At 34.5% G+C, this 27455-nt stretch overlaps 1 protein-coding gene across 1 annotated transcript in view; it reads left to right on the forward strand.

Annotated features, from left to right (window-relative positions):
* The window catches only part of HCN1 (hyperpolarization activated cyclic nucleotide gated potassium channel 1), a 399603-nt gene that overhangs the window by 343380 nt on the left and 28768 nt on the right, over window positions 1-27455 (forward strand). Inside the window, exon 6 of the mRNA XM_047866836.1 lies at window positions 6460-6700. Coding sequence (XP_047722792.1) covers window positions 6460-6700 — 241 coding nt within the window. The remainder of the gene's footprint in view (window positions 1-6459; window positions 6701-27455) is intronic.

Below are 27455 nucleotides of genomic sequence, written 5' to 3' on the forward strand. Positions count from 1 at the left end.
GAATAGTTTCTTTTACTTTCCAAGAAAAATAGCTTTTCTTTATATAAAAACTTGTTTTATTTTCCAGGAAATAAAGGCATTTAGATTTAGATTTTTTAAAATAATTGCCAGGTGCACAGCCATCAGTTTGCTATCTCACAATCAACAAATGTTCATGTCAGGCTCTCAAAATGTGTAAATTTCAGAAGAACAAATTATGGTTCATACCAAAACCTTCAGGGTTTTGGTAATTCCAGATATGTACAAAAGTAAGATGGCTTCTTAGAATCCATCAAAATCCTGAGTTAAAGAGCTGGGTTGCCCAACAAACAAACCATGGTTCTTCCCCTTACAAGTATGCGGTCTTTGGCACATTACTCAGTATCTTCTATAAAATGGGGTAGTAGTAATAATTAAGGTATAGGAATTTTGTAACAATAAAATAAATTAATACTTGTAAAACATTTAAAGCAAACCTAGAAACCAGCAAGAACTCAAAAAATATTGTCTCTTATTTTTATAATGTCATTCTTAAAATTATCCCTACCTTAAAAAACAAACAAACAAAAAACTAACACATCCACTGACTCTAATTCTTACTAGTCAAGGCAACTGAACTGTGGGGAAAAAATAGGGCAACATTAGCAGTACTCTTTTATAGGATGTTCTCGGTGATAAAATGTCAGTTGATACAGATTTGACTATATTTATTTACTTGTGTCTAAAGTCAGTATAGAAGTCTATATGTCTGGATGCCATCAGAATGTCTAATATAAGTTCTTAGAAGGAAGGTCTTGTGTGTTCTGCAGAGTCTAAAAATACAGGGTGTGTTGGGTGTAGGAATTTAGCAATGTAACAGCAGCTCTGTTTTGTTAAGATTACTCTGTGATTCATTATTGTAATGATGGTAATTACATTTCTAGCTACCGTCCCTAAAACATTTTAGAACTATACCATGTAGAATAAAATAATGTAGAATGGAGGAGATCTAAATGTTTCACAAAATGGAACTTTCCACAATGATGGTTAAATTATCGGTAAAGAATTGTAGTGCTTCAAGGAGCACTATTCTTTAAAATACTACTATTTTTTAACAATAGTCAAACAAAATATTGCTTAAGCTCTCCCAGGGTCTCAGAATTTGCATGATTCCTAAGTGCTGATTTATGGTAAAAAATAATACTTAGAGAAGAAATCTCCGTATATCTCAAATCCCATTTTCCTGATTGTCATAAACTTAAACAAACTGGAATCAGCTCACCAAAATATATATATATATATATATATATATATATATATATGATAAAAGATACCATTAAGAATGAAAAGGCAAGCCATAGATTGGGAGAAGATATTTACAATGTATATCCCAACAAAGAACTCATATCAAGACTATAAAAAGAACTCCAACAGCCGGAAGAAAATGAGGAAAACTTGACTGGGCACCTCACCAAACAGGATATTCATCTGATCAGTAAGATACGAAAATGTGCATAACAACATTAATCATTGGGGGAATGTAAAATAAAACTACAAAGAGAAAAAAACTGTAAAACAACCAGATGTCTCTGCGTACCTATTAATGGCTAAAATTAGAGTGATAACATCAAATTTTACTATGGATATAAGACAATTGGAACTTATATATTACTAACATGTAAGAAAAATAACATAGTCATTTTAGAAAATTTTTGGTAGTATCTACTAAAATTAAATATAAGCTTACCTTATCACCCAGCAATTCCAATAAAAGGTAAATAAATATTCAAGAGCAGTCAGTGTGGGTGCGGTCACTGTGGAAAACGGTACAGAGGTTCCTCAAAAAGTTAAAAACACTGCTGGGTATTTACCCAAAGAATAAAAAAACACTAATCAAAGGGATACATGCATCTCTATATTTTATAGCAGCATTATTTACAATAGCCAAAGTATGGAAGCAGCCCAAGTGTCCATCAGTGGATGAATGGGTAAAGAAGATATGTACACACACACACACACACACTCTCTCTCTCTCTCTCTCTCTCTCTCTCTAGAATATTATCCAACCATAAAAAAAAAAAAGAAATCTTACCATTTGCAATAACATGGATGGAGCTAGAGAGTATAATGCTAAGAAAAATAAGTAAGTCAAAGAAAGACAAATACCATCTGATTTCACTCATATCTAAAATTTAGGAAACAGAACAAATGAGCAAAGGGGAAAAAAGAGAAATCGACAAATCAAAAACAAACTCTTAATTATAGAGAACAACCTGATGGTTACCAGAGGGGTGGGGGAAGGGGAGTGGGAAGATGGGTTAAACAGGTGATGGGGATTAAGGAGTGCATTTGTGATGAGCACCAGGTGATACATGGAAGTGTTGAATTATTATATTGTACATCTGAAACTAATATGACACTGTATGTTAACTACCTGAAATTAAAATAAAAACTTAAAAAACCAAAAGAAAAAAGAGAGAGAAATCAGTGCATATGGCACTTCAAGAATGTTCATAACAGGTGTATCTTAATAGCTTAAAACTGAAAACACCCTAAATGTCATGAAAAGTAGAATGGATAAATAAACTGTGGCAGCATCATAAAATGAAATATAGGCTGAAATATAAAAAGAAAGAACTATCACCACCCAACAACATGGATGAATCACACAGAAGCAAGACACAAAAGACTACAGAGTATATCATCCCATTTAATCTGAAGTTCACGAGCGGGTAAAATTTTTTATGGTGATAGAAATCAGAATAGCTAAGACCTCTGGTGTGAACTGGAAAAGGAAATAAAGGGAAACTTTCCGATAACCCCTATATGGGGATCAGGTGGTTATAAATTTGAAAAATTCACTTAAGATTTGTGTTCACTTAAAATCTGTGCTCTTTACTCTGTCTATATTATACTTTAAAAAATATTCTAGTCCTCTGTGACTAAACAATGAACAGAAATAATTATGACATAGGAGAGCAAAGCAAGACAAAACAATGCTAAAAAGGAAAGACTTTGATATCTGAAGTAAACAGACATGGCAAAGTAGAATCAAATGCAGGATTCTTCACTGTTTGTTATATTATGTTTCTATTTAATAGGTAAACGTGTATTTGGAATTTGAACAGATTTGTGTGTTTAAATTACTCAGTTGTTTAATTATGTAGGTATAATCTTATAGTCATTTAGTTTATACTTTGGGATTAATTCAGTACCACATCATTTACTTTGTTACACAAATTGTTAAAGCTTTAGCCATTGGTAGCTCTTTCATTTGGCCCCTATGAGTGACTCTCATCATTGCAGGATTTTTTTTTTTTCTTAGTTGATGTTTGTATTTGTTTGTTTGGTTGGTTGGTTGGTTTTTAGTACGTCTGTACTTGTTACTACAAGATGCTTTGGGAAGAGGTAGCTACATTTTTTTAAAGTGTTGATAGTAAGCTTAGTAATTTGGAGTGCCTTATTAAGGTCAGGGCTACGTCTGATTCTCTTAGGAATGGAGCGTTCCTCAATTTAAAGCATATGGTCAATACTCTTCATTCAGGCCAGACATGTTGCTAAAATAGCTCATTATAACAAGTGCCATAAAGAATCTGGATGGAAATTAGAGATATTAATAACTTAATCGTGTGTCTTCCTTAAAGTCAATGTGCTTATAAGGAACTGTGATTGATGGAGGAGGAGCTTTAAAAGTCTTGTTTTACATATGGAGAGATATTAATAACTTAATTAAATATGTTCCCTAAAAAATGTGCTATAAAGAAATATGATTGATGGAAAAGAGCTTTTAAAAGTTTTGCTTCACTTCTAGACTCACATGAGTGTTTCCATTAAACTATATGCCCTCCAAGCAAGCAACTTTCATGGGAGGAGAGAGGGCTTTTAAATGCAAATCACCTTCTGTCTAATTACATTTTTTTTCTTATCAAATACTTGTTAGAATTTACAGTTTCAAACTGATTGTAGTCACATTGGAGGTAAAAGTTCCACAGGGAGAGAGAGAAAATTAATGGGTTCCTTTAAGCAATAGCAATAATATGAAATTATCCCCACAGTGTTATAATCAAGGCAGTCACAATAGGTATACCTTAATATGCAGTGCATCACATAAAAAGAATTATTCATATAAAGAACAGTTAAATTGTTTATAAAATATACTTCCAATTATTTTCTAAAATAAAGCATAAGAGAACAATGAAGAGAAAAAATTGTGTAGTTTAAGTCAAAGAACATAGATAAAAAGATTCTCTGCCTTATTATTTTTATTTGAAAATTCTTATTTTCTCTGCAACCTGACTTATTTTCACTTTCCTACACAGTATTCTTCTGTCATTTTACATTTGGAATCATTAATTCCTCAATCAGTCTGGTCCTTTTAATGACCTACTCTGTCTTCCTTCAACTCATGTGGTTAGCTTGAGTACCTTGAGTGGTTCACCTCTTATCTTCATGACATTTTGTTTAGAAGTATTTTGAATAATAAAAAACATGGTTTTTTATAAACAAGAAACTTGTTTCTCAAGTGATTTTCTTGAGAAAGATTTCTAACAGTTTTAAGTAAATACCAATGGGAACAAAATTCGTTTTTGTGAGCACTTTTTTCCACGTGGAAACTCCATCTTCCTTCTTTCCTTCCCTCCCATCTTTCCTTTTTTCTTCCTTTCCTCCTTCTTTCCACCTTCCATACATGCATGCATGCATGTTTGCTAAGGACTTACCGTAGTAAGGGCTGAACCCTGCTTTAGTCCCACCCCTGCCACGGCACTTCAGCCCTAGTTAAAATTGACCACGAGTCAATGGACAGCCACCCATGGAGTCAGCTGTGCATTATTTAGGCTTGGGTGTTGCATGTAATATCTTTCTCGTTTTTTGTTGCTATGTTCACTGTTTGCTTGTTACAGCTGACATTTAAATATTTTACCATCCTCCATGAAGCCTCACCATTAGAGACTCTTCTTTGCTCTGCTGAACTCCAAAGATATGATTAAGGATGAAATACCTTTTTTTTCTGTGATGGACCCCAAATTTTGTGCCCTCTGTATCAGCTGGAAGTTGTTGTGGTTTTTTTGGGTTTTTTTTTTTTTTTTTTACCTATTCCAAGATAAGGTCGGGTCATTTTATAAAACAAGATTGAGGAAACTTTCAGAGCACCTGGGTGGCTCAGTCAGTTAAGTTTCTGACACTTGATTTTGGCTCAGGTCATGATGTGATGGTTCTTGGGATGGAGCCCCATGTCAGGTTCTACATTGACAGCATGGAGCCTGCTTACAATTCTCCCCCACCTCTCTCTTTCTGCCCCTCCCCTGCTCTCTCTTGCTCAAGTACGTGCACTCTCTTGCTCTCAAAATAAATAAATATTTTAAAAAATTAAGATAGAGGAAACATTTTTCCCTCAGCCTTACTCTATAAATTTATATAATATATTTTCCCAAAGAAATAATTCAGATCTCAGCCTTTGCTACTATCTCCAAATATTTTTGCCCTTTTCCCATCTTTTAACAGGGTTTCCTTCAGTTTCTGTATCTCTTAAACGAGATCACAAATTCAGGTTTAACCCTTTTCCCTTGGGGCTTATTGGAGAAGAAAGCTTTGAGAAACGGCATTGTGGTAAAATTTAGATTCCTATTGTTTTTCCTTTTACATATCTAACTTGCAAGATTAAAAATAGTTGGTCCCATATCTGTATGTTAGCCTAAGGAGATAGCACTGTGTATAATCTGGACCAGAATCTACAGAATGAAATCAAATATGTAAGTCTTCTAATTGAGAATTGCTTGGTTCCAGAAATAAAACAAACAAACAACTTAGGAGAAAGAACATATGGCCCCTCCATTCCAAGACTCCCAATGGAAACCCAGGAGGCCTTGAAAAGAGTGGTTTTCTGATCTATCCCAGAAACAGATTGAATTTACAATAATAGGTTATAGTTAGATTACAGCCTTCTTGGGTAACCTTTCTCTGCACACTCCATTGTCCTCACTTTAATGTGAATAACATTAAGAAAAAAAAATTCTGTTGTCTGGCAACTGGGCCTTTGTTTCAGAATTCTGGTCAGTAGGTACAAGTTAGATCATTCAACAATACAGCGGAGCACAGGAGCAGCAATATTATAGCTAATAGGAGGTAGTGTGGCTTCTTTTCTTCATAAAATAAGATCAAAGGGAGACTGAAACTCTTCCACATTTGAGTTCTAATTTTACGTAGAGTATAGCAAAGGGATGAGAAGGTATAAAAGATAAGATGTACATATTTAATTCACATTTACTGAGTGTTTAATATATATCTATACGATACTAGGTGCTGCGAATATAAAATTCCAACACCAAAATAAACCATGATTTCTGGCTTTGAAGAGATGTGCAGATTATTAGAATTTATGTATCTTTGGTTCTGAATTTAAATTGCAAAACTGTGCTATATATAGATTTTAATTTAAGTGTGCTTATCTCCCTGATATGATTAATATCTCTCTTAATATTTCTTTACTCTTGCCATCTTTAGGAGATAGTCAACTTCAACTGTCGGAAACTAGTGGCTACAATGCCACTGTTTGCTAATGCGGACCCCAATTTTGTGACTGCCATGCTCAGCAAGTTGAGATTTGAGGTGTTTCAACCTGGAGATTATATCATACGAGAAGGAGCTGTGGGTAAAAAGATGTATTTCATTCAACATGGCGTTGCTGGTGTCATCACAAAATCCAGTAAAGAAATGAAGCTGACAGATGGCTCCTACTTTGGAGGTTAGTGGGGGAAAAATACAATTGCAATGAAGTATAAGTTGCTTTGCTTATGTCTCTTCATCAGAACTCTAGAGATGTCAGAATGCTGATTTGTGGCTTTTGACTATGAATTCTCATTTGAATTCCGATAAAAGTGTCTATAATGGCATGTTTTCACATTTCAGTGTCACACATTTAGTGCCTGTACATTTACCACTGGATCACTTGAAGTATCTTTTTATCTTCACAAACTGAAACTGATTAACAGTGGCTTCAACCAGATGGAAAGTATATTTTTTCTCACACGGAAATCCCAGGAGGGTCAGATGGCTCTCCCCAGGACAGTTTTCAGGGACCCAGATTTCATTTATTTTATTGGTCTGCCATCCTCAAGACTGTTTTTCTCATTTATACAAGAGGACCTGGTTCCTCTCCATTATGTTTGATATGGCCCGCAGGAGAGGGAGAGCGGCACAGAGGAATTGAAGAGTGAGCAATTTCTCTATTTAGCGGTGTGCTCACAATTGTCACTATCACTGCTTATCTATATCTGATTAGCCCGAATGTAGTTGCAAGAGTACTTCTAGTTGTATACTTAAAAGTATACTAGTTGAGTGATGTGTAAGTCAGGGATCTCCAGAGAAACAGAACCAATAGGATAATATATACACAAAAGGAGAGTTATTATGAGGAATTGGCTTATACAGATATGGAGACTGACAAGTCTTATGATCTGCTGTTTACAAGCTGGAGACCCAGAAAAGCTGATGGTATAATTTAATCTGGTTCCAAAGGCTGGGAACCAGAGGAGTTGATGATGTACCTCCCAGTCCGAGGGCAGAAAATGAGATGTTGGCTCAAGTAGTGAGATAGGAAAAGAGGGTTGAACTCCCCCTCTTTCCTACTTTTGTTCTGTCCACACCTCCAGTGGATTGGATGTTACCCACTCACATCGGGGAGGACAAATTCCTTTACTGAGTCCACTGATCCAAATACTAATCTTATTTGGAAACATCCTCACAGACACATCCAAAAATTATGCTCAATCTGAGCACCCCATGGCCAGTCAAGTTGACACATAAAACTAACCATCACAAGTGGAAATTTTCCTTTCTAAAAATCTGAATATTTGAATTGTTGCCAAGTTTTACTATTATAGGATATATATTTATATTTGTGCACATGTATAAAACTTGCCTAGAAGTTGAATAACTGGGTCAAAGACTGCATATTTTTAAGTTAAAACAAACACCAAATTGTTTCTTTGATGAGACAGCCTGTTTCTACATGCCTTGCCAATTCATTTCTACTTTTGTCCTCTAAGTAAAAACTGCATCCCCTTCTTGTTTAGTGTGCATTTTCATCATTAATATTGAGGTTGAAGCATTTTTCATATTTATTATTTGTACTTTATTTTTTCTGTTTATTCCTTGCATAGTTTTCTAATATTTTTTTACCTTAAAAAAATACATTTACTCATTTTTGAGAGACAGAGAGAGACAGAGCACAGGTGGGGGAGGGGCAGAGAGAGGGGGAGACAGAATCCAAAGCAGGGTCCAGGCTCCGAGCTGTCAGCACAGAGCCCGACGTGGGGCTCGAACTCACGAGCTGTGAGATCATGACCTGAGCTGAATTTGGATGCCTAACTGACTGAGCCACCCAGGCGCCCCTTTTTTACCTTTTTAAAACCAATTTACAGAAATGTTCTTAATGTATTTTTGATAGGCTTTAACTATTTTCTTCAAGATTGTTGTTTCTTTTGTAACTATCACTAACTTTGCTTTTGTCATTCTGATCTTCATTATTGTTGACTTGCCTCTCCTTTCCTTTAAAGCATTAGAGATTTTGTGTTCTTTAAGTGGCTTTTGTACTCTGCAAAATTATGAAAAGTTTTCCATATTTACCTCTATTTTGTTTGGTTTTATAACATTTTTACTACTTGATTAAAATTTACTGTATTTATGATTATACATACTTGAATTATATTTTTATTTTAGTATTAATCCATCCTGCCTATATTTGTGAGTATAGTATGAGATAAGATTCTGTATTTTTCCCCCAAAGAGACAAGTTTATCACCATCACTCATGGAAGATTTCATCCTTTCTGCAAAACTTTGAAATATTTCTTTAGTAATATGCTGATATAATATACACTATTGTAACAACAGAAAATAGTACTGGATTACATATTTAAAAGTTGCTAAGAGCGTGGATCTTCAAAGTTCTTATCACAAGAAAAAAAAATTACAACTATATATGGTGGCAGATGTTACCTAGCTTTCTTGTAGTGATCATTCCCCAATATATACAAATCTCAAAGTATTATGTTGTCATGAGCACGCTATGAAGGCACACACACGAGTTGTGTCTTTCTACAGTGTCAGCTTTATTCAATCATAAAGCAAGATTAATATAATTATAAAGCAGTTTCACGATTCCAAACTCAATGACATTTCACTACTTGTTTAACTTGCTTCTTACATGTCACACAAAGCAAATCACAAGACAAATAACACATCAAACAGATAGAACAGGGGGTAGGGAAATAACAAAACCGAACACGAAATCGGTCTGTGGACGCACAGTTGACATAGAGCCTAGGTCTGTCCAGGTCAGCTCTCAGAATGTGCCGCTGATTATGTCCAAGCAGTGGAGGCTCTCTGTTCTGTTCGGAGATCAATCGATCAGAGCCTTTGGTGGCCGCTGCCTCCAAATCATCCATGTTTCATGTGGTCACACACAAAATGGTCAGTGTCTTGAAAGTCTTAAGGTTGCTACCAAACTCTTCCTTTTTTAAAAGGATTTAACGAGTCTTGGGCCTTTGCAGACCTCCTCTGTTGCTGCTGAGCATCGGTTCTGAGTGTGTTGTCAGCTCAAGCTGGTTTCGGTGCTATCTGGTCTTAGCTGCAATGCCCTTGGTTCTTGTGTCACTGCTTGACCTAAGTTACTGCTTGACTTGAGTAACTGCTTGACCCCATGTTGCTCTCTATAGTTGTATACCTGAAACTAACATAATGTGTCAATTACATCTCAATAAAAAAGGAAAATCCTCAGTATGGAAAGAGCCCAAATGTTCAATGGATGAGTGGATAAAGAAGATGTACACTTTTCTTAGTTTCTGCCAATTCTGTTGGAACATTAGAAACTTAATGATTAATAATAGGCCTCTGGTACTACAGTATCAGGACGTTGCAAATTTAATGTTTAAATATTCCCCAACACTAGGAAACTGAAATGTTTTTCTTAGAAAAAGACAAGAAGTCTGTCTTCAAATATCCACAGGTTTATCCTGTAAGCGGCAATCCAAGTGAAGCTCTTTCTCTTCTCATAAGTGAGGTATTGAATAAATGATCCTTATTACTTTGCGTTCATCCTTCCCAGACTTTATAATATGCCATCTTTAGAAGGCTTCTCAGTCAGAAGCAATGTTTCCCACCATTGTGTCTCCATAGTACCTCTCATAGCTTTCCAGAATCCTAGAATCAGTCTACTTCATACTGAAATTAATAGTGTAGTTGCCTATCTTCCCCCCAATACTGGATGGTAAGCAATGTGTATATCAGAAACATCAGAGAGCTGTTTAAAGCCAAAGATGCTTAGGTCCCACCCATCAGAGATTCTGATTCACTAAGTCTAGACTGGAGACAGATTTTTATTTGTTTATTAGAGACTAGTCAATCAGCGTATCTGGTCCCTTAAAAAAAACAAAATCAGTAATCATTTAAAAAGCATTTAAGTCAGGTTAGTAACAGTTGAGAAAAAGGCAATGAATTCCATTTTGTCATAGAAAAATAAATATATGCTGAGTTTAAGAAGGTTTCTTCAATAACAGTTAAGAAATATTAACTAGGAAAAGTTTTGAATTTTATTAAATGCTTTTTTTGAATATATCAAAATAACCATAAGGTTCTTATCCATTAACCTGTTGTGGCTGACTAAAATATATCAATTCAAGGTAATTAGCTTCCTTGACTTTCCCTCTCACCCATAGTTTTGACGTTTCCAGCTTCTCTTTCTTCCTACTTTGTCATGATTCTGTTTTGCCTCATCAGCCCCTTAGCCTTTTGTGCAGATTGTGCAAAGGAAAAAAGAAATTTGGAAAAGCTAAGAACCAAAAAATTCTACTTTAGAAAGTACAGAGAATCAATATTCCAAAAAGAAAAAAAGGGTAAATGATGGGGTAAGAAATAAAAGCATACATGTACAGGCCAAGTTTGGGGAAAGTTTGGGAGGGAAAACATTTTGAAGCAATTAATGGGGGTGTGATAAATATGTAGAAGAAACATCTAGAAAGGACTTTCTGGAAGCTTTATTATGCATTAAGAATGTATTTATTTTTACATTTGACATACATTTTGTCAATTCAGAGGAGCTTTTAATTACTGTACAGTTATATTTGCTAGTATGATTAAGGTTTTATACAAAGACTGTGACACCTCCCTAGGTTTAAGTGGATTACACTATTAGTAAAGTCAGTTTATAGTAATGAATATCGTTGTGTTGAGTCACAAGATCATTAATGGGATAAAAACTAGTTTGTCCTGATTTATTATTTTGAACACGTTGTAGCATCTCTGTTTATAGGTGAAATTGGGGCTGTTATTTATTGTTATGGTGGTTATTTTTGTGATCCCCTAGCTGATTTTGGATATCAGGTTTTATTTACTTCTTGGAGAGAATAAGAAAACTTTCTTAAAAATGTATTCTCTATTTTAAGGAAGTTTAAACAACCTAAGCATTACCGTTACTTGAAGCCTACTTTGGTTTCACGGATAAAGCCACTTGTGTCTGATTCTCTGTCTTCTATAGTTATTAAAGTACTTCAGGTTTCTACTTCTTTATGAGTAATCGTTTAGTTCATCTAATTCAATTGTTCATAATACTGAAAAGCTTAAGAAAAAAATCTGATGCCAGGGCCAAAATTATACCTTAGGGTTTCTGATGGAATTGAGTGATGTTGAGATCCAAATATCAGCATGAAAAAAAAATCCCCAGAAGATTCCAGATAATTTTCACATTATATATATGTATACATAGTTCCCTTTTTATTTTCAATAAACATTTAATTTTTAATTTTAGATACAACAGTTTTAAATACAAAATGATTACAGAGAATTCCATATATCTCATACTCAGTTTTCTATTATTAAAATTTACCATTACTATGATACATTTGTCACGATTAATGAATGAATATTGATACATTATTATTAATAAGTACTTAATAAAGCACACACTTCATTCAGATTTTCCAATTTTTAACCTAATATCTTCTTTTCATTCAGGATCCCATTTACTTATAATGTCCTCTGGTTTGCTCTTGGTTTTTAAAGTTTCTTAGACTTTCCTTGTTTTTGATGAACTTCACAATTTTGAGGAACATTAGTAAGGTATCTTATAGAATGTCCCTTAGTTGGAATGTGCCTGATGATTTTATGATTAGATTGGGATAAATTTGGGGGGAAGGAAGATTATACACAAAAAATGCCATTATCTGCACATAATATCCAAGGCATATACTATCAATATGTCTTATCACTGTTGATGTTAACCTTGATCACTTGGATAGAGATAGTGTTTGTCAGGCTTCTCCACTGTAAAGTTACTCTTTTCCCCCCTCATTCCATACTTCCCTCTTTGAAAGAGAGTCACTAAGCATAGCCGATGACTAAGGACTGGGAAATAATGTTCCACTTTCTTAAGGACAGACTATGTACATAAATTATTTGAAATTACTCTAAGTGGGATATTTATTTACTGTCTTACATTTTTATTTATTTATTAAATCCTTTTTTATATATAAGTATGGACTCATGAATATTTTATATTTTGGTTTATAATCCAATACTACTTTATTTGTTTTCATTTGTTTTTAATTCCTGCGTAGTTAACGCATGGTGTTATAGTAGTTTCAGTGTACTATATAGTAATTCCACAATTCCATATATTACTCAGTGCCGATCCAGATAAGTGTACTCTTAATCCCTTTCACCTATTATCTCTCATCCCTGCACCCACCTGCCCTCTGGTAACCATTTTAGTTCTCTATGGTTGAGAGTCTGCTTTTTGGTTTCACTCTCTCTCTTTTCCTTTGTTAGAGTTTGTTTCTCAAATTCCACATATGAGTGCAATCATATGGTATTTGTCTTTCTCTGAATGACTTATTTTGCTTAGTATTATACTCTCCAGCTTCATCTGTCTTGTTGCAAATGGCAAGATTTCATTCTTTTTATGGCTGAATAATATTCCATTGTATATATACCACATCTTTAACCATTCATCCATTGATGGATACTTGGGCTCCTTCCATGTTTTAGATATTATAAATAATGCTGCAGTAAGCATGGGGGTGCATATATCCCTTGAATTAGTGTTTTTGTATTCTTTGGGTAAATACCCCAAAAGTGCAATTACTGGATTGTAGGGTACTACTATTTTTAATTTTTTGAGGAACCTCCATACTGTCTTCCACAGTGGCTGCACCTGGTTTTATTCCCACCAACAGTGCACAAGGGTCCAATCCTACTTTATTAATTTTATTGCTCAAATTATTCCAACTTTGGCCATTTGGACCTCTTTCAATTGGCCCCTGTGTACCTTTGAAACACTCCTGTTATTGTGAGTTTGGGGCTTTTTTCTCTGTCTTGTTGAGATTTTTTTTCCAGCGTTGTAAAATGCACCTGGCTCATTTTGTATATTTCCTACCCAGTCATAGATTCAGCCGTTCCACCAAGGATCTCTGGTTCTGTTCATTGGAGAGTAGTTTTAGAAACAAAGATCTGGACACCAGGTGTACTCATTACTACTGGGCTATCATTACTTCTAGACCCTCTCAGATGACAAGGCAAAGAGTTATATATTCATATACTAACGTGTATATACACATATCTATAATAAATATTTCTACGTGTATCCATCTGTACCCATGTTAAGTTAAATATGAGCTCATACTGATATTTCCAACTCTAATCCATTACCACATGGATTGTTTTTGACCTTCTTTTCCTGTTTATCTATAATATTTCATTCAAAAGTAAGAAATCTGGGGCATCTGGATGGTTTAATTGGTTAAGCATCTGATTTCAGCTCAAATCATCATCTCACAGTTCATGAGTTCAAGCCTCACATCGGGCTCTCTGTTGTCAGTGTAGAGCCTGCTTTGGGTCCTCTGTCTCCCTCTCTCTCTCTGCCCCTCCCCTGCTCGCTCATGTTCTCTCTCTCTTTCAAAAATAAATAAATATTTAAGAAAAAAGTAAGAAATCTGGTTTCCACTATATATTAACTTAATTGTTCAGTTGTAGTATACCTGTATAGTGGTTTCAGAATTGTTAATCTGTACATCCATAGGAAATAACTTTATCAACTGGAGTATAAATCTAATGTTAAGCTCTTTTTGCCTCTCCACTCATTTGCAAAGATGCTTAGGTCAGTATCTTATTCCCCAATCTCCTTCAGTGAGATTGTTTTGATATTTGTAATCCATTTATATTCTTTTGTTACATTCTGCATTCTACTCTGAGAACTTCTGACTTCCTCAATTATTTTTTTAATTTGCGTACCACATATGATTTACTTTTTGTGCTGTAAAGTTTTATAGGTTTGGACAAATGCTTACTGTCCTCTATTCACCATTATGATATCATACAGATTAGTTTTACCACCTAAAAAAAAAAATTGTGTGTGTCACCTATTCAATTCTCCTGCTCCCCAACCTATGGCAACCACTGATCTGTTTACTATCTCACTGGTTTTTTCTTGTCCAAATGTCATATAATTGGAATCCTACAATATGTAAAATTGTGGGTTTTTTAATTTCGAATTCCAATTGTTAATTGCTGTAATACAGGAAATTTAGTTTTATATATTAACCTTTCATTCAGTGGTCTTCTATACTCACTTATCAGTTAAGGATTTGGGTCAATTCTTTGGGATTTTCTTCATAGATAATCTTGTCACCTACAAATAGAGACAGTGATATTTCTTTATTTCTAATCCATATACCTTTTATTACCTTTTCTTATTTAACTGGCAAGGACTTCTAGTAATATGTTGAATTGGAGCAGTGAGAGAGAACATCCTTGCCCTGATCTTAGTCCTTGTAGAGAATTTTTTCCCCTTGATTTTGGAGTAAAGCATATAATTTCTCACTATTAAAAATGATTTTGAATTTTTGTAGATATTTCTTATCACATTGAGGAACTTTTCCCATTACCATTTCTGTGAGAGTTTTTTTTTTACATATATGTTTGTATTTTTTTATTATTTAAGTAATCTCTATGCCCAGAGTGAGGCTCAAACTCGCAACCGAGATCAAGAGTTGCATGCTCTAGTGACTGAGCCACCCAGGCTCCTCAAGAGTTATTTCTTTTATATATATATATATATATATATATATATATATATATACACACACACATATATATATATACACACATATATATACATATATATACATACATATATATATATATGTGGTAGGTTACATTGATTGAATTTGATTTTGAATGTTGAGCCAGCCTTGCATACCTGAAATAATTTTTAATGTATAAAAATGTATTAAAATGTGTAAAAATGGTGGGATTCAATTTTCTAATATTTTGATCACAATTTTTCTGTTTATGTTCATGAGAGATATAGCTCTGTACTTATTCTTTCCTGTAATGTAGTTTTTTGGTTTGGTTTCATTTCGTTTCCTATGAAAATAATTATCACTTCAGGAGTGCCTGGGTGGCAAAGTTAGTTAAACATCAGACTCCAACTCATGTCATGATCTCACGGTTCCTGAGTTTGAGCCCCGCATCAGGCTCTCCACTGTCAGCACAGAGCCCGCTTTGGATCTCCTCTCTCTCTCTCTCTCTCTCTCTCTCTCTCTCTGCCCCTCCCCAGCTCATGTGCTCTCTCTCTCTCTCAAAAATAAATAAACATTAAAAAAATAATTTTCACTTCATAGAATGAAATAAAAAGTGTTCTTTCTGCTCCTATTTTCTGGAAAAAATTGTGGAGAATTGATATTGTTGCTTCCTTTTATATTTGGCAGAATTCATTAGTGAAAACATCTGTGATTCATATTTTGCAGGTTATTAATTACTGATTCAATTTCCTTGATAGTTATAAGGTTATTCATCTATGTATTTCTCATTGTGTGAATTTAGTTTATACTTTCTGGGAATTGCTCCATTTCATCTAAATTTTCAAATTACAGACATAAAGTTGTTTGTTGTATTCTTTTATTACCCCTTTTTAATTACTTCAGGATCAGTAGTGATTATCACTTTCATTTTTGATGTTGATAATTTGTGTTCTTTCTCCCTGTCTCCCTCTTTCCCTGTCTCTCATTAACTTTCCTAGAAAAAAAATTGAAAATCTTTTTAAGAATTAGATTTTGCTTTCATTGATGTTCTCCATTGTTTTGTTTTCAGTTTTATCGATTTCTACTCTAATTTTTTATTATTTCCATATTCTTCTAGCTTTAGACTTAAATTGCTCCTTTCTATTGTTAAAATGGAAGCTTATATTGCCGATATATATCTCTCTTCCATGTATTTAATGCTATATGCTATAAATTCTTCTCTAAATATTGTTTTTCCTGCCTCCCACAAATTTGATGCCATATTTTATTTTTCTATAGCTCAAAATGTCTGTTCGATTTCTTTTGAGACTTCTTCCTTACTTATATACTATTTAAAGTCTTTTAAATATTTGGGGATTTTCAAGATATTTTTTCATTGTCAATTTCTAGTTTGATTCCATTGTGACCTGGAAATTTACTTTGTATGGTTTCCATTATTTTATGTTTGCTAAGTTGTATATTATGGCTGTGTATCTTGTTGGATGTTTCATATGAGCTTGAGGAGAATGTATACTAGTTATATTAGATGGAGCATTCTATACATGTCAATTGGATCACATTAATTGATACTTCAGGTCAAACCAACTATGTCCTTGCTGATTTTTAGCCTGCTTTATCTACTAATTAATAAAAGAGGGGTGTTGAAGTCTACAATTTTAATAAAGAATTTGCTTATTTCTCTTTGCAGGACCATCAGGTTTTTCCTCATGTATTTTGACATTCTGTTGTTGAGTGCATACATGTTTAGCATTGTTATATCTACTTGGAGAATTGACCCCTTTACCATTGTGTAATGCCCTATTTTATTCCTGGTATTTTTTCTTGTCCTGAAATCTGCTTTGTCCAAAATGAATACAGCTACTCTAGCTTTCTGTTGATTGGTATTAATATTATCTATCTTTCTATTGCCCTATACTTTTTTATATATTTTTTTATTGTGACAAAATACACACACATAAAATCTGCCATCTTAACTCTTTTTAAGTGTATGCTTTAGTGGGATTAAACACACTCACATGTTCTGCCAGTACCACCATCCATCTCCAGAACTTTTCATCTTGTAAAATCGCAACTCTATATCTATTAAACAATAAATCCCCATTTCCCCTTTCCTTCCAGTCCTTGGCAATCACTATTCTACTTTCCATCTCTGTGATTTTTTTTTCATTACTCTACGTATCTCATATAAGTAGAATCCTATAGCCTTTACCTTTTTGTGACTGGCTTATTTCACTTAGCATGGTGTCTTCCAGGTTCATCTATGTTGTAGCATACATCAGAATTTTCTTTCTTTTTAAGGCTGAATAATGCTTTATTGTATGTCTGTAGCACATCTTACATATTCATTCATTAGCTAACAACTTGGTGACTCGCACTTATAGCTACTGTGGAGTGCTGCTATGAACATGGATGTATAAATATCTCTTTGAGACCCCATTTTCAATTCCTTTAAGTATACACTCACAAGTAAAATTTCTGGATCATATGGTAATTCCATTTTTTTTTTTGAGGAATCCTCATACTGTTTTCCATGGTGACAGTACCATTGTACATTCTCACCAACAGCACACAAGTCTTCCAATTTTTCCATGTTTTCAACCTTGTGTGTTTTGTTTTGTTTTGTTTTTTGCTAGTAATCTTCCTAATGTGTGACTTGGTATCGTATTATTGTTTTGATTTGCATTTCCCTTATGATTAGTGATGTTGAGCATATTTTCATGTTTGTTAGTCATTTGTATATTTTCTTTGGAGAAATATCTATTCAGATTCTTTCCCTAATTTTGAATCAGGTTGTTTGGTGTTGATTTTTAGGAGTTTTCTATATATTTTGGATGTTAATCTCTCATCACATACATGATTTGAAAATATTTTATTTGCCTTTTTATTCTGTTGATACTGTATTTTGATGCACAATTTTTTTAATTTTCATGAAGCCCAATTATCTGTGTTTTCTTTACTTACCTGAGTCTTTGATGTCTATCCACAAAATAATTGCCAAATCCAATGTTGTGGAGCTTCCTTCATGTTTTCTTCTAAGAGTTTTATATAGTTTTAGGTCTTACGTTTAGGTCTTTGGTCCATTTTTAGTTAATTTTTATCTGTAGTGTTAGGTATTGGTTTAACTGTATCTTTGCAGATGGATATCTAGTTTTTCTAGAACCACTTATTTAAAAGACTGTCTTTTACTTTTTTTTTTAAATTTTTTTAACGTTTATTTATTGTTGAGAGACAGAGAGAGACAGAGCATGAGCACGGGAAGGGCAGAGAGAGAAGGAAACACAGAATACGAAGCAAGCTCCAGGCTCTGAGCTGTCAGCACAGAGCCTGACACAGGGCTCGAACTCACAAACCGCGAGATCATGACCTGAGTCGAAATCAGACGCTTAACCAACTGAGCCACCCAGCCACCCCTGTCCTTTACTTTTAAATAATCTTGTCACCCTTGTTAAAACTCGTTTGATCATATATGCAACGGGTTATTTCTGTACAATCATTTAATTTTTTAAAAACTGTGGTTTTTAGAACGGCTTTAGGGTTACCACAAAATTGGAAGGGAAGTACAGAGGTTTTCCATGTACTTAACTCCGTGCCCCCACACATGCTCAGCCGCCACATTAACATCACTCACCAGAATGGCACCATGAATGAACCTACACTGATACAGCATAATCACCTCAAGTCCATGATTTACCTTAGGATTCATTCTTGGAATGGTATATTTGATGATTTTAGACAAATGTATATGACATATATACATCAGTGTAATATATACAAAGTATTTTCACTGCCCTGAAAGTCCTCTGTGCTTTCCCAGTTTATCTCTTCTCCATCTGCCCAACAATCACTGAACTTTTTATTGCCTCCATGGTTTTGTCTTTTCAGACATATCATATGTTGTAATAATACCATATGTAGCCTTTTAGATAGTCTTCATTCAGTTAGTAATATGCATTTAAAGTTTGCCCATGTCTTTTTATTGCTTGACAGCTTGTTTCTTTCTAGTGCTGAATAATATTCCATTATCTGAATGTATCACAGTGTATTTATCCATTCACCTCCGGAAAAACATCTTAGTTGTTTCCAAGTTTTGGCAATTATGAATAAAGCTGCTATAAACATCCAAGTTTTTTGTGGACATGTTTTCAACTCCTTTGGGTAAATACTAAGGAGTGTGATTACTAGATTATATGGTGAGAGTATTTTTAGTTTTTTAAGTATCTGCCAAACTGTCTTTCAAAGTGGCTATACTATTTTGCATTCCCACCAGCAATGAATGAGAGTTATTGTAGCTCAAAATGCTCACCAGTATTCATTTTGTGTTGTCAGTGTTCTGGATTTTAGCCATTTTAATATGTCTATAGTGATACCTTATTGTTTTAATTTACATTTACCTGATGACACATTATGTAGAACATCTTTTCATATGCTTATTTATCAAGTGTGTATATTCTTTTTTTTCTTAAGGTGATTTTATTAAAGCATGGGGACAGGACCCAGGGGCAGGAAGAGCTGCCTCATGTGTATATATCCTTAATTGAGGTATCTGTTAAGATCTTTGGTCCATTTTTATTCAAGTTGTTTTTTTCTGTTGAGTTTTAAGACTTTTGTATATTTTTAGATAAAAGGTTTTTATCAAAAGTGTATTTTGCAAATATTTTCTTCCAGTCTGTGGCTTGTCTTCTTATTCTGTTCACATTTTCTTTGCAGAACAAAGGTTTTTAATTTTAATGAAGTCTAAGTTATCAATTATTTCTTTTATAGATTGTGTCTTTGGTATTGTATCTAAGAAAGGCATCAGCATGCCCAGGGTTATCTAGATTTCTCCTATGTTATCATCTAGGAGTTTTATAGTTTGTGTTTTACATTTAGGTCTATGATATATTTTGAGTTAATTTTTGTGAATGCTATAAAGGCTGTGCCTTTATTATGTGTGTATGTGTGTGTGTGTGTGTGTGTGCATATCTGGTTGTCCCAGCACCATTTGTTGAAGACACCATCTTTTCTCCATTGTATTGCTCTTCCTTCTTTACCAAAGATTATTTGACTATATCTAAAGACGTCATTTCTGGGCTCTCTGTTTTGTTTCACTGATCTGTCTATTCTTACACCAATACCACACCATCTTGATTCCTGTAGCTTTATAGTAAGTCTTGAAGTAAGTCAGTCCTCCAACTTTGTTCTTCTTCCATATTATGTTGCCTATTCTGGGTCTTTTGCATCTCCATATAAACTTGGAATCAATTTATCAATAATCCATAAAATAACTTGCTAGGATTGTGATTGGATTGAATTGAATCTATAGATCAAACTGGGAAGAACTGACATCTTGACACTTTAAGTTTATATCTTCTTGTCTAAATGTATGGACTATCTCTCCATTTATTTTGTTTTTATTTTATTTTATTTTATTTTATTTTATTTTATTCCATTCAAAGGGAATAAGAACATCCAAACATGTCAGAACTAAAACTGAAAACCCTCTCATGTTTGTTTAATCTCTTCTAATTCTATAATATACATCTTTTCCATAACACAGTTATTTTTTATTTTGTCACTTTTTTTCCGGAATCACTTGCATTAATATTTGTTCTTTTTCTCATGGCGCCTTCAAAGAAAGAGGTTTTTCTTTGAACCAATTTCTGGATGTTTTTTCTTTATGAAACCTTTCATTTTCTTTAGGTTTTAGGTTTTTTAATATTAATTTATTTTTGAGAGAGAAAGACAGTGTGTGTGTGTGTGTGTGTGTGTGTGTGTGTGAGTGGTGTAGAGGCAGAGAGAGAGGGAGAGAGAGAATCCCAAGCACCTAAGAGCTAACAGCATAGAGCCCAATGCAGGGCTCACTGTCACAAACCATGAGATCATGACCTGAGCCAAAATCAAGAGTTGGCCAGTTAACCAACTAAGCCACCCAGGCACCTAGTTTTTAGTTTTTGCCTTTTCTTTTAGTTTCTTGAGTGAAAAATATTAGTGTATTTATTTTCAACCATTCTTCCTTGTGATGACTGCAATTTAAGTACATATAAATCTGACTATACTGCTTTAGTCAAATTTCATTGAATTCTTTAGATAAGGATTTATTAGTCTTTCTTTTTTAATATTCTTTTTATTTTTTATTTTGTTTTAAATTAATGTCTTTACCCCACGAGGGATTTGAACTCATGACCCTGAGATGAAGTGCCACGTGCTCTTCTGACTGAGCCATCCAGGCACCACTATTTTTGCTTATTTCTAAATAGATTGCACTTTCACTCTGAAGTTATTGCATAGTTCATAAGTTGTCTTTTATTTACATTGTTGTTAAAAAACATGTCTAATGTTTATTTTTGAGAGACAGAGAGACTGAGCACAAGTTGAAGAGCAGAGAGAGAAGGAGACACAGAATCCGAAGCAGGCTCCAGGCTTCCAGCTGTCAGCACAGAGTGAGGTGCAGGGCTCTAACTCAGGAGCCATGAGATCATGACCTGAGCCAAAGTCTGACACTTAACCAACTGAGCCACCCAGGTGCCCCTGTTGTTAAAACTTTTTATTTTTTTTAATGTTTATTCATTTTTGAGAGAGAGAGACACAGACTGTGAGTGGGGGAGGAACAGAGAAAGAGAGACACGGAACTCAAAGCAAGCTTCAGGCTCGGAGCTGTCAGTATAGAGCTGATGCGGGGCTTCAACTCACGACCCATAAGATGGTGACCTGAGCTGAAGTTGGACTCTCAACCGACTGAGCCACCAGGTGCCCTTGTTGTTAACATTTTTAAATGGAAACATTTAGAGATAGAATGGTGGAGTTAAAACAAACATATGTGGGGGCGCCTGGGTGGCTCAGTTGGTTGAGCGTCTGACTTCAGCTCAGGTCATGATCTCACTGTCTGTGAGTTCGAGCCCCGCGTCGGGCTCTGTGCTGACAGCTCAGAGCCTGGAGCCTGTTTCCGATTCTGTGTCTCCCTCTCTCTCTGACCCTCCCCCATTCATGCTCTGTCTCTGTCTCAAAAATAAATAAACATTAAAAAAAAAAATTTAAAAAAAAACATATGTGAATAAGAGAATTACAGAATATCAAATATGTGAAATAACAAATTGTATTGATAATAAGTGATATATAAGAAAGATGATAGGTTTAAAAGAAATTTATTTTTAAAATTTTTTTAACGTTTATTTATTTTTGAGACAGAGAGAGACAGAGCATGAACGGGGGAGTGACGGTCAGAGAGAGAGGGAGACACAGAATCTGAAACAGGCTCCAGGCTCTGAGCAGTCAGCACAGAGCCCAACGTGGGGCTTGAACTCACGACCATGAGATCAAAAAGAAATTTATTTTTAAAAGGAATGAAATGTTCTACAATTACGAGACAGTTATAAAAATTAAAATGCAATGCGCTATATAGGATATTTTTTCCATTCTCCTAGCTTCTTAAGACATAAATGATGAGTTCTAAACTTAGGCTTATAAAATTACCAATGAAGTCATCCCACATTTCAACACAAATATTTCCCCTATAGTTTATTCCTATAAGAGGCTAATATGTACTTATTCAACCCAACTCACTTCAATAAGAAATTCTTTAAAATAATATTTTGAGTTTCATGCTTATAGCCACATTTATATTCTGATAGCCCCATTTATATTTATGGGAACCCAAAGTGACTATTAGTGGGCCTCAGGGTACTGAGAGCACAATCCTTGGATGGATCCTTTATGGGAAAAAATAGGTCTGCATTGCTTTCAATTTGTTTACGTATACAGTGATATGTGTGCAAGTGAAACTCCAAAGAAGGTAGTGAAAGGCAGTTAAAATCTAATAATAACAAATTTCACACGTTAAGGTTTATAATTTATAGCTCTTTAAGTATCTGATATGAAATTTTAAAATGAATAGAAGAGGGGCGGCCTGGGTGGCTTATTCAAAGAAAGATCAAACTCGGAGTTTTGTATTCTGTGCCTAACTTGATTTATTTCTACAGTAACATGGAACTGTATTTCTAGACCAAATTAGTTTAGTTTTGTTTTGTTTTGTTTTTTATTTTTTTTTTTTAATTTTTTTTTTCAACGTTTATTTATTTTTGGGACAGAGAGAGACAAAGCATGAACGGGGGAAGGGCAGAGAGAGAGGGAGACACAGAATCAGAAACAGGCTCCAGGCTCTGAGCCATCAGCCCAGAGCCCGACGCGGGGCTCGAACTCGGGGACCGCGAGATCGTGACCTGGCTGAAGTCGGACGCTTAACCGACTGCGCCACCCAGGCGCCCCTTGTTTTGTTTTTTAACCCATGGAAATTTTAGGATCTTTTTCCCCAGTGTGTGTGTGTGTGTGTGAAGGTTGGGGAATGAATTTTAGGTCAGCATATGCACCACCTCCTCCAGTGTTTTCACCAACAGAGGTCCCAAGTAGAGAGTGCAGGAGAATGAACACAGAGTAAGTGCCTACCATGTATTAGGCACCACGAACTCCCTGAGGATTCAGCAGGGAGCAAACTAGACCAAATTCCCCACAGTCATGTAGTTTTTATTCTATGGGGTACTAAAATTTTAGAAATAAATGTTAAGTCAAGAAACCTAAATGACTGAAATATTAAACTACATCACCACATGGCGATAAATGCTGCTAGGAAAATTAAGGCTAAGAGGAAGTATAAGGAATACCTCCCTGCCCATACAGCCACTTGGGTGTTAGGTCCGGGCATGTAGGATCGATTATGTGGGAGTTCCGGGCTTCCCATTGGGAGTGATGCTGAATGAGGATAAAGCACCTGAGACCAGTGCTCATGGCTCAGGCCAGGTGGATGGTGAGGAAATGAGTTTGGGGTGCTAAGGAGTGAGGGTGAGTTCTTGGACTCCTTCTCGATTCTTTCTCTCAGGGAAATTTTATAATTCTTCTTTTAGTATGAAGAAAATAAGCCTCAGAGATGTTAAACAACCTGGCCGAGACCAGTACCTGAAAAGCAACAGAGCTAGGTTTCAAACTCTAGCTAGGTTTCAAACTCTAGGCTTTAAGCCTATGTTTTGTCCACTGTACCTCACTCCCTCCTATGAGAAAGCATGATGGTTGTCCTCTGGGATGTAAACTTTAAACATTAGCTAAGCCTTAGCTTCTCTTCAAAGGCATCCATAGCCCTTTTATATATGCATTTGTTAAATACCTTCGAAATCTGTTCCTATGTTCTACCTGACTCTCCTATTAATCATAGAATTAATACATTATCCACAGAGTAAGGTAAAATGTCATTAATGTGCCTCATTAAATTTTCAAATAATGTATCTTTTATTCAATAGTTTATGATTCGAAAGAAAATTGTCTTTTTCAAATATAACGTATTTCATTATCTTTGGTATCTCTATTTACTCACCTCTTAGCAGTTTCTATTTCCACACCAAAGTGTTCTAATTGATTCAGTTTCCTAACTTCTTTTTTCTTGCAAAATATCTGTCTCATAAGTTCTTCTTATGGTTAGTCATATGAAACAAACTTGCCAGAAGGGAAGTAATCCCCATGATTGTTGCCATTATAAATAGTTTAATATTAAGTGCTGGTTAATCATATCTAATATTTGGAGGAGACTGCCAGGTACTTTATATAGGTAATGTTTATGTTTAGGATTTTTATGCTCAAAATGCATTTGGCCTGATAATGATCATCTGGCATTTTTAAATTTAGAGCCAGAGCTTTGAAAAACCATAGGCAATCCCTGTCATGGCGACTATTCATTATTTTTAAGAGAACTGAAGTATCTGCCAATCTGTAGTTTACAGTTGATTCCACTTCTGGTGCATTATACATTTCTAGAAGCTGACACGGATTTTCTAGAGAGTGTGAAGAATCTGCAGGTAGCAAATTCAAAACATGAGTAGCTTCTTACATTATATTTATGAGGAGAAGGCCTCATATTTATATATTTATAGTATTTCCTTTCTCATTTGTTCTCTCCTTAAACTAGGCTAATGAAATAATTGTTTTGATAGTGATAAGACAGATCTGACATATGTTTTTACAGATCTTAGCCCACCTGGGAGTCTGTCCTATACCAGATAACGTATAACCACAGCTTTGCTTAGCAAAAACCTGGGGAAAATGATTTCAGTGAAAATATGGGTTTTATTGCAAGCTGAAACAAATCTAGCAGATTATGAGTCACTTTCTTAGAATATAAAATCATTTTGAATATTTAAAAAATATTATTGTATCTGGGTACCTGTGTGGCTCAGCCAGTTAAGTGACTGACTATTGGTTTTGACTCAGGTCATGATCTCACAAGTTCGGGAGATTGAGCCCTGCATTGGGCTCTGTGCTGACAGCATGGAACCTTTTTGGGATTCTGTCTCCCTCTCTCTCTATCCCTTCCGTGCTCACACTGTCTAAATGAATGAATGAATGAATAAATAAATAAATAAAACAAATACATAAATATTGTAAAAATATATGTATTCTTTTTTCTTTTGAAAACATAAATTGCTAAAATTTTGATTAACAATAGTCTTTGGAATGCACATTTTACTTGTGTTACTCAAATAATAACTTTTGCATTGATAAACTTTATGTGCTATTAAATGAATTTCTGGTGATAAAGAATAGATGGAAGATTCTTTTGTTTATTTGTTTGGTTTTTCTGTGTTTACATGCATATCTCAGAAAGTAGAAAAAATCAGGGCTTTCTGGCAAACGTACCTGGAGGAAAAGGGTATACATCACCAATAAGGATGGTCTAAGAAAAAACCTATCTTCCAGATTGATGTTTTCTTTAAATTTTCTCCTTAGAGTAAGTCTGTATTTGTGATTGGAGAGGAACCAATGGGCTCCCCAATTTCCTATTCCATTTCTCTTCCACAGGATTCCCAGAAGATGGGGCTTCCTGAACCATGCTCTTTCTGCTTTTATTCATTCTGTGGCTATTCTTTCCAGAAAGGTCATCTGAATTGTGACCCTTGCCCTCTTATAAATAAGATTAATATCCAGATCCTTTAACATAATCTCCAAAACTCTGTACAATCTAGCACAACCTATCCTCCTAATCATAATTCCTATCTTTCTCCCCAGATACCCTTAAACTGACCCCCAAGACTGCTAGTTCTTAAGCAAGCAAAGGTTGCTTTTGCAAAGATGATCCCTTTGGTTAAAAAAATCCCTCTCCATTCTTCAGTCTAACACATTGCTTCTTGTATTTTTTAAGACGCCACTCAAATATTTTTTTCTGTCTCCCCTGGCAGATGATTTTTTTCTTTCTGCTTTCATAGCACTTTATCCTTTACCTATTATTGAATTGTTTTCATTATTATTTTGTATGGCAGTCTCTCATAGTAAATTATGAATTTTATGAGCCTAGACACTATTATTTCTTTCAATTTAAACATAAGGTACCAAAGCACAGTGACTGAACTATATAACACATTCAATAAGAACTTGTACAATAAATGGACAGATGGATGGATGGATGAATATGTTTTCCTTTGTCTCTACTCTTTATCTCTATTCCTTCTGCTTTCTCTCCAGCCTAAAAATAAGAAAAGCACTTAAGCATCCCTTTCATGTGGATATTATACTGCATTAAACTCATTGTTTTTATCTCAAGATAGGAAATCGATGTAAATAATGATAAATTATAAGCTAAGCTAAATGAAAGAGAAGGCATTATTTATTTCTGAGAAATGTGGTGTCAATTAATATTTAAATTACTATCTATCTAATTTTAAATTAATCTTGCTATATTAGGTACCATATAATATAGTTCTAAAATTTAAAATAATAGAATCTAGAGAATGTTGCCTAGGAGAACTTTCTGTGGTAAAGGAAACTTTCTCTACTCACGTTCAACAAGGAAGCCACTAGCCATATGCAGCCATTGAGCATCTGGTGCAAATGTGACTGAGAGATTAAATATTTAATTTTATTAAATATTTTATTATAATTAATTTAGATTAAATATAAATAGCTAAATATGGTTAATGCCTACCATGTTGGATAAAACAGTTCTAGATTACTATTAGAATGGAGTGAAAGGGATTTACAAGGCAATTGTATCCAAAATGGTATAAAAGAGTGTTATTTCACCTCTATTTTTATCTCTAGTCTTCTTGGAAATATTCTAAAGCCTTTATTTCATGCTAAGCCCCACATATCCCTAAGAGTTCATTGACTTCATAAAGGAGACCAATGATATTGCTTTCCTTCATTTGTTTCCTTCATTTCTTTCATTTTTCTTTCAACAACTAAATATGGAGAATCTTCAATGTTCTAGGCAGAATTCTAAGTATTTGTCATACAGTAGCAAATAAGATAAAACTTTAGCATTCATGGATGTTAAAGACACCCAATAGTCAAAAAATAAACAAATGCATGAAATAATTTCAAGTAGCAGTAGACACCATGAAAAAAAGTAGTAAAGCAGGATGACAAAAGAACAGTTGAGCATAGACCTTGGTAAAAAGAGACAGCTAGCCAT

This window comes from Prionailurus viverrinus, chromosome A1, assembly GCF_022837055.1.
Source record: "Prionailurus viverrinus isolate Anna chromosome A1, UM_Priviv_1.0, whole genome shotgun sequence".
NCBI classification, from domain to species: domain Eukaryota; kingdom Metazoa; phylum Chordata; class Mammalia; order Carnivora; family Felidae; genus Prionailurus; species Prionailurus viverrinus.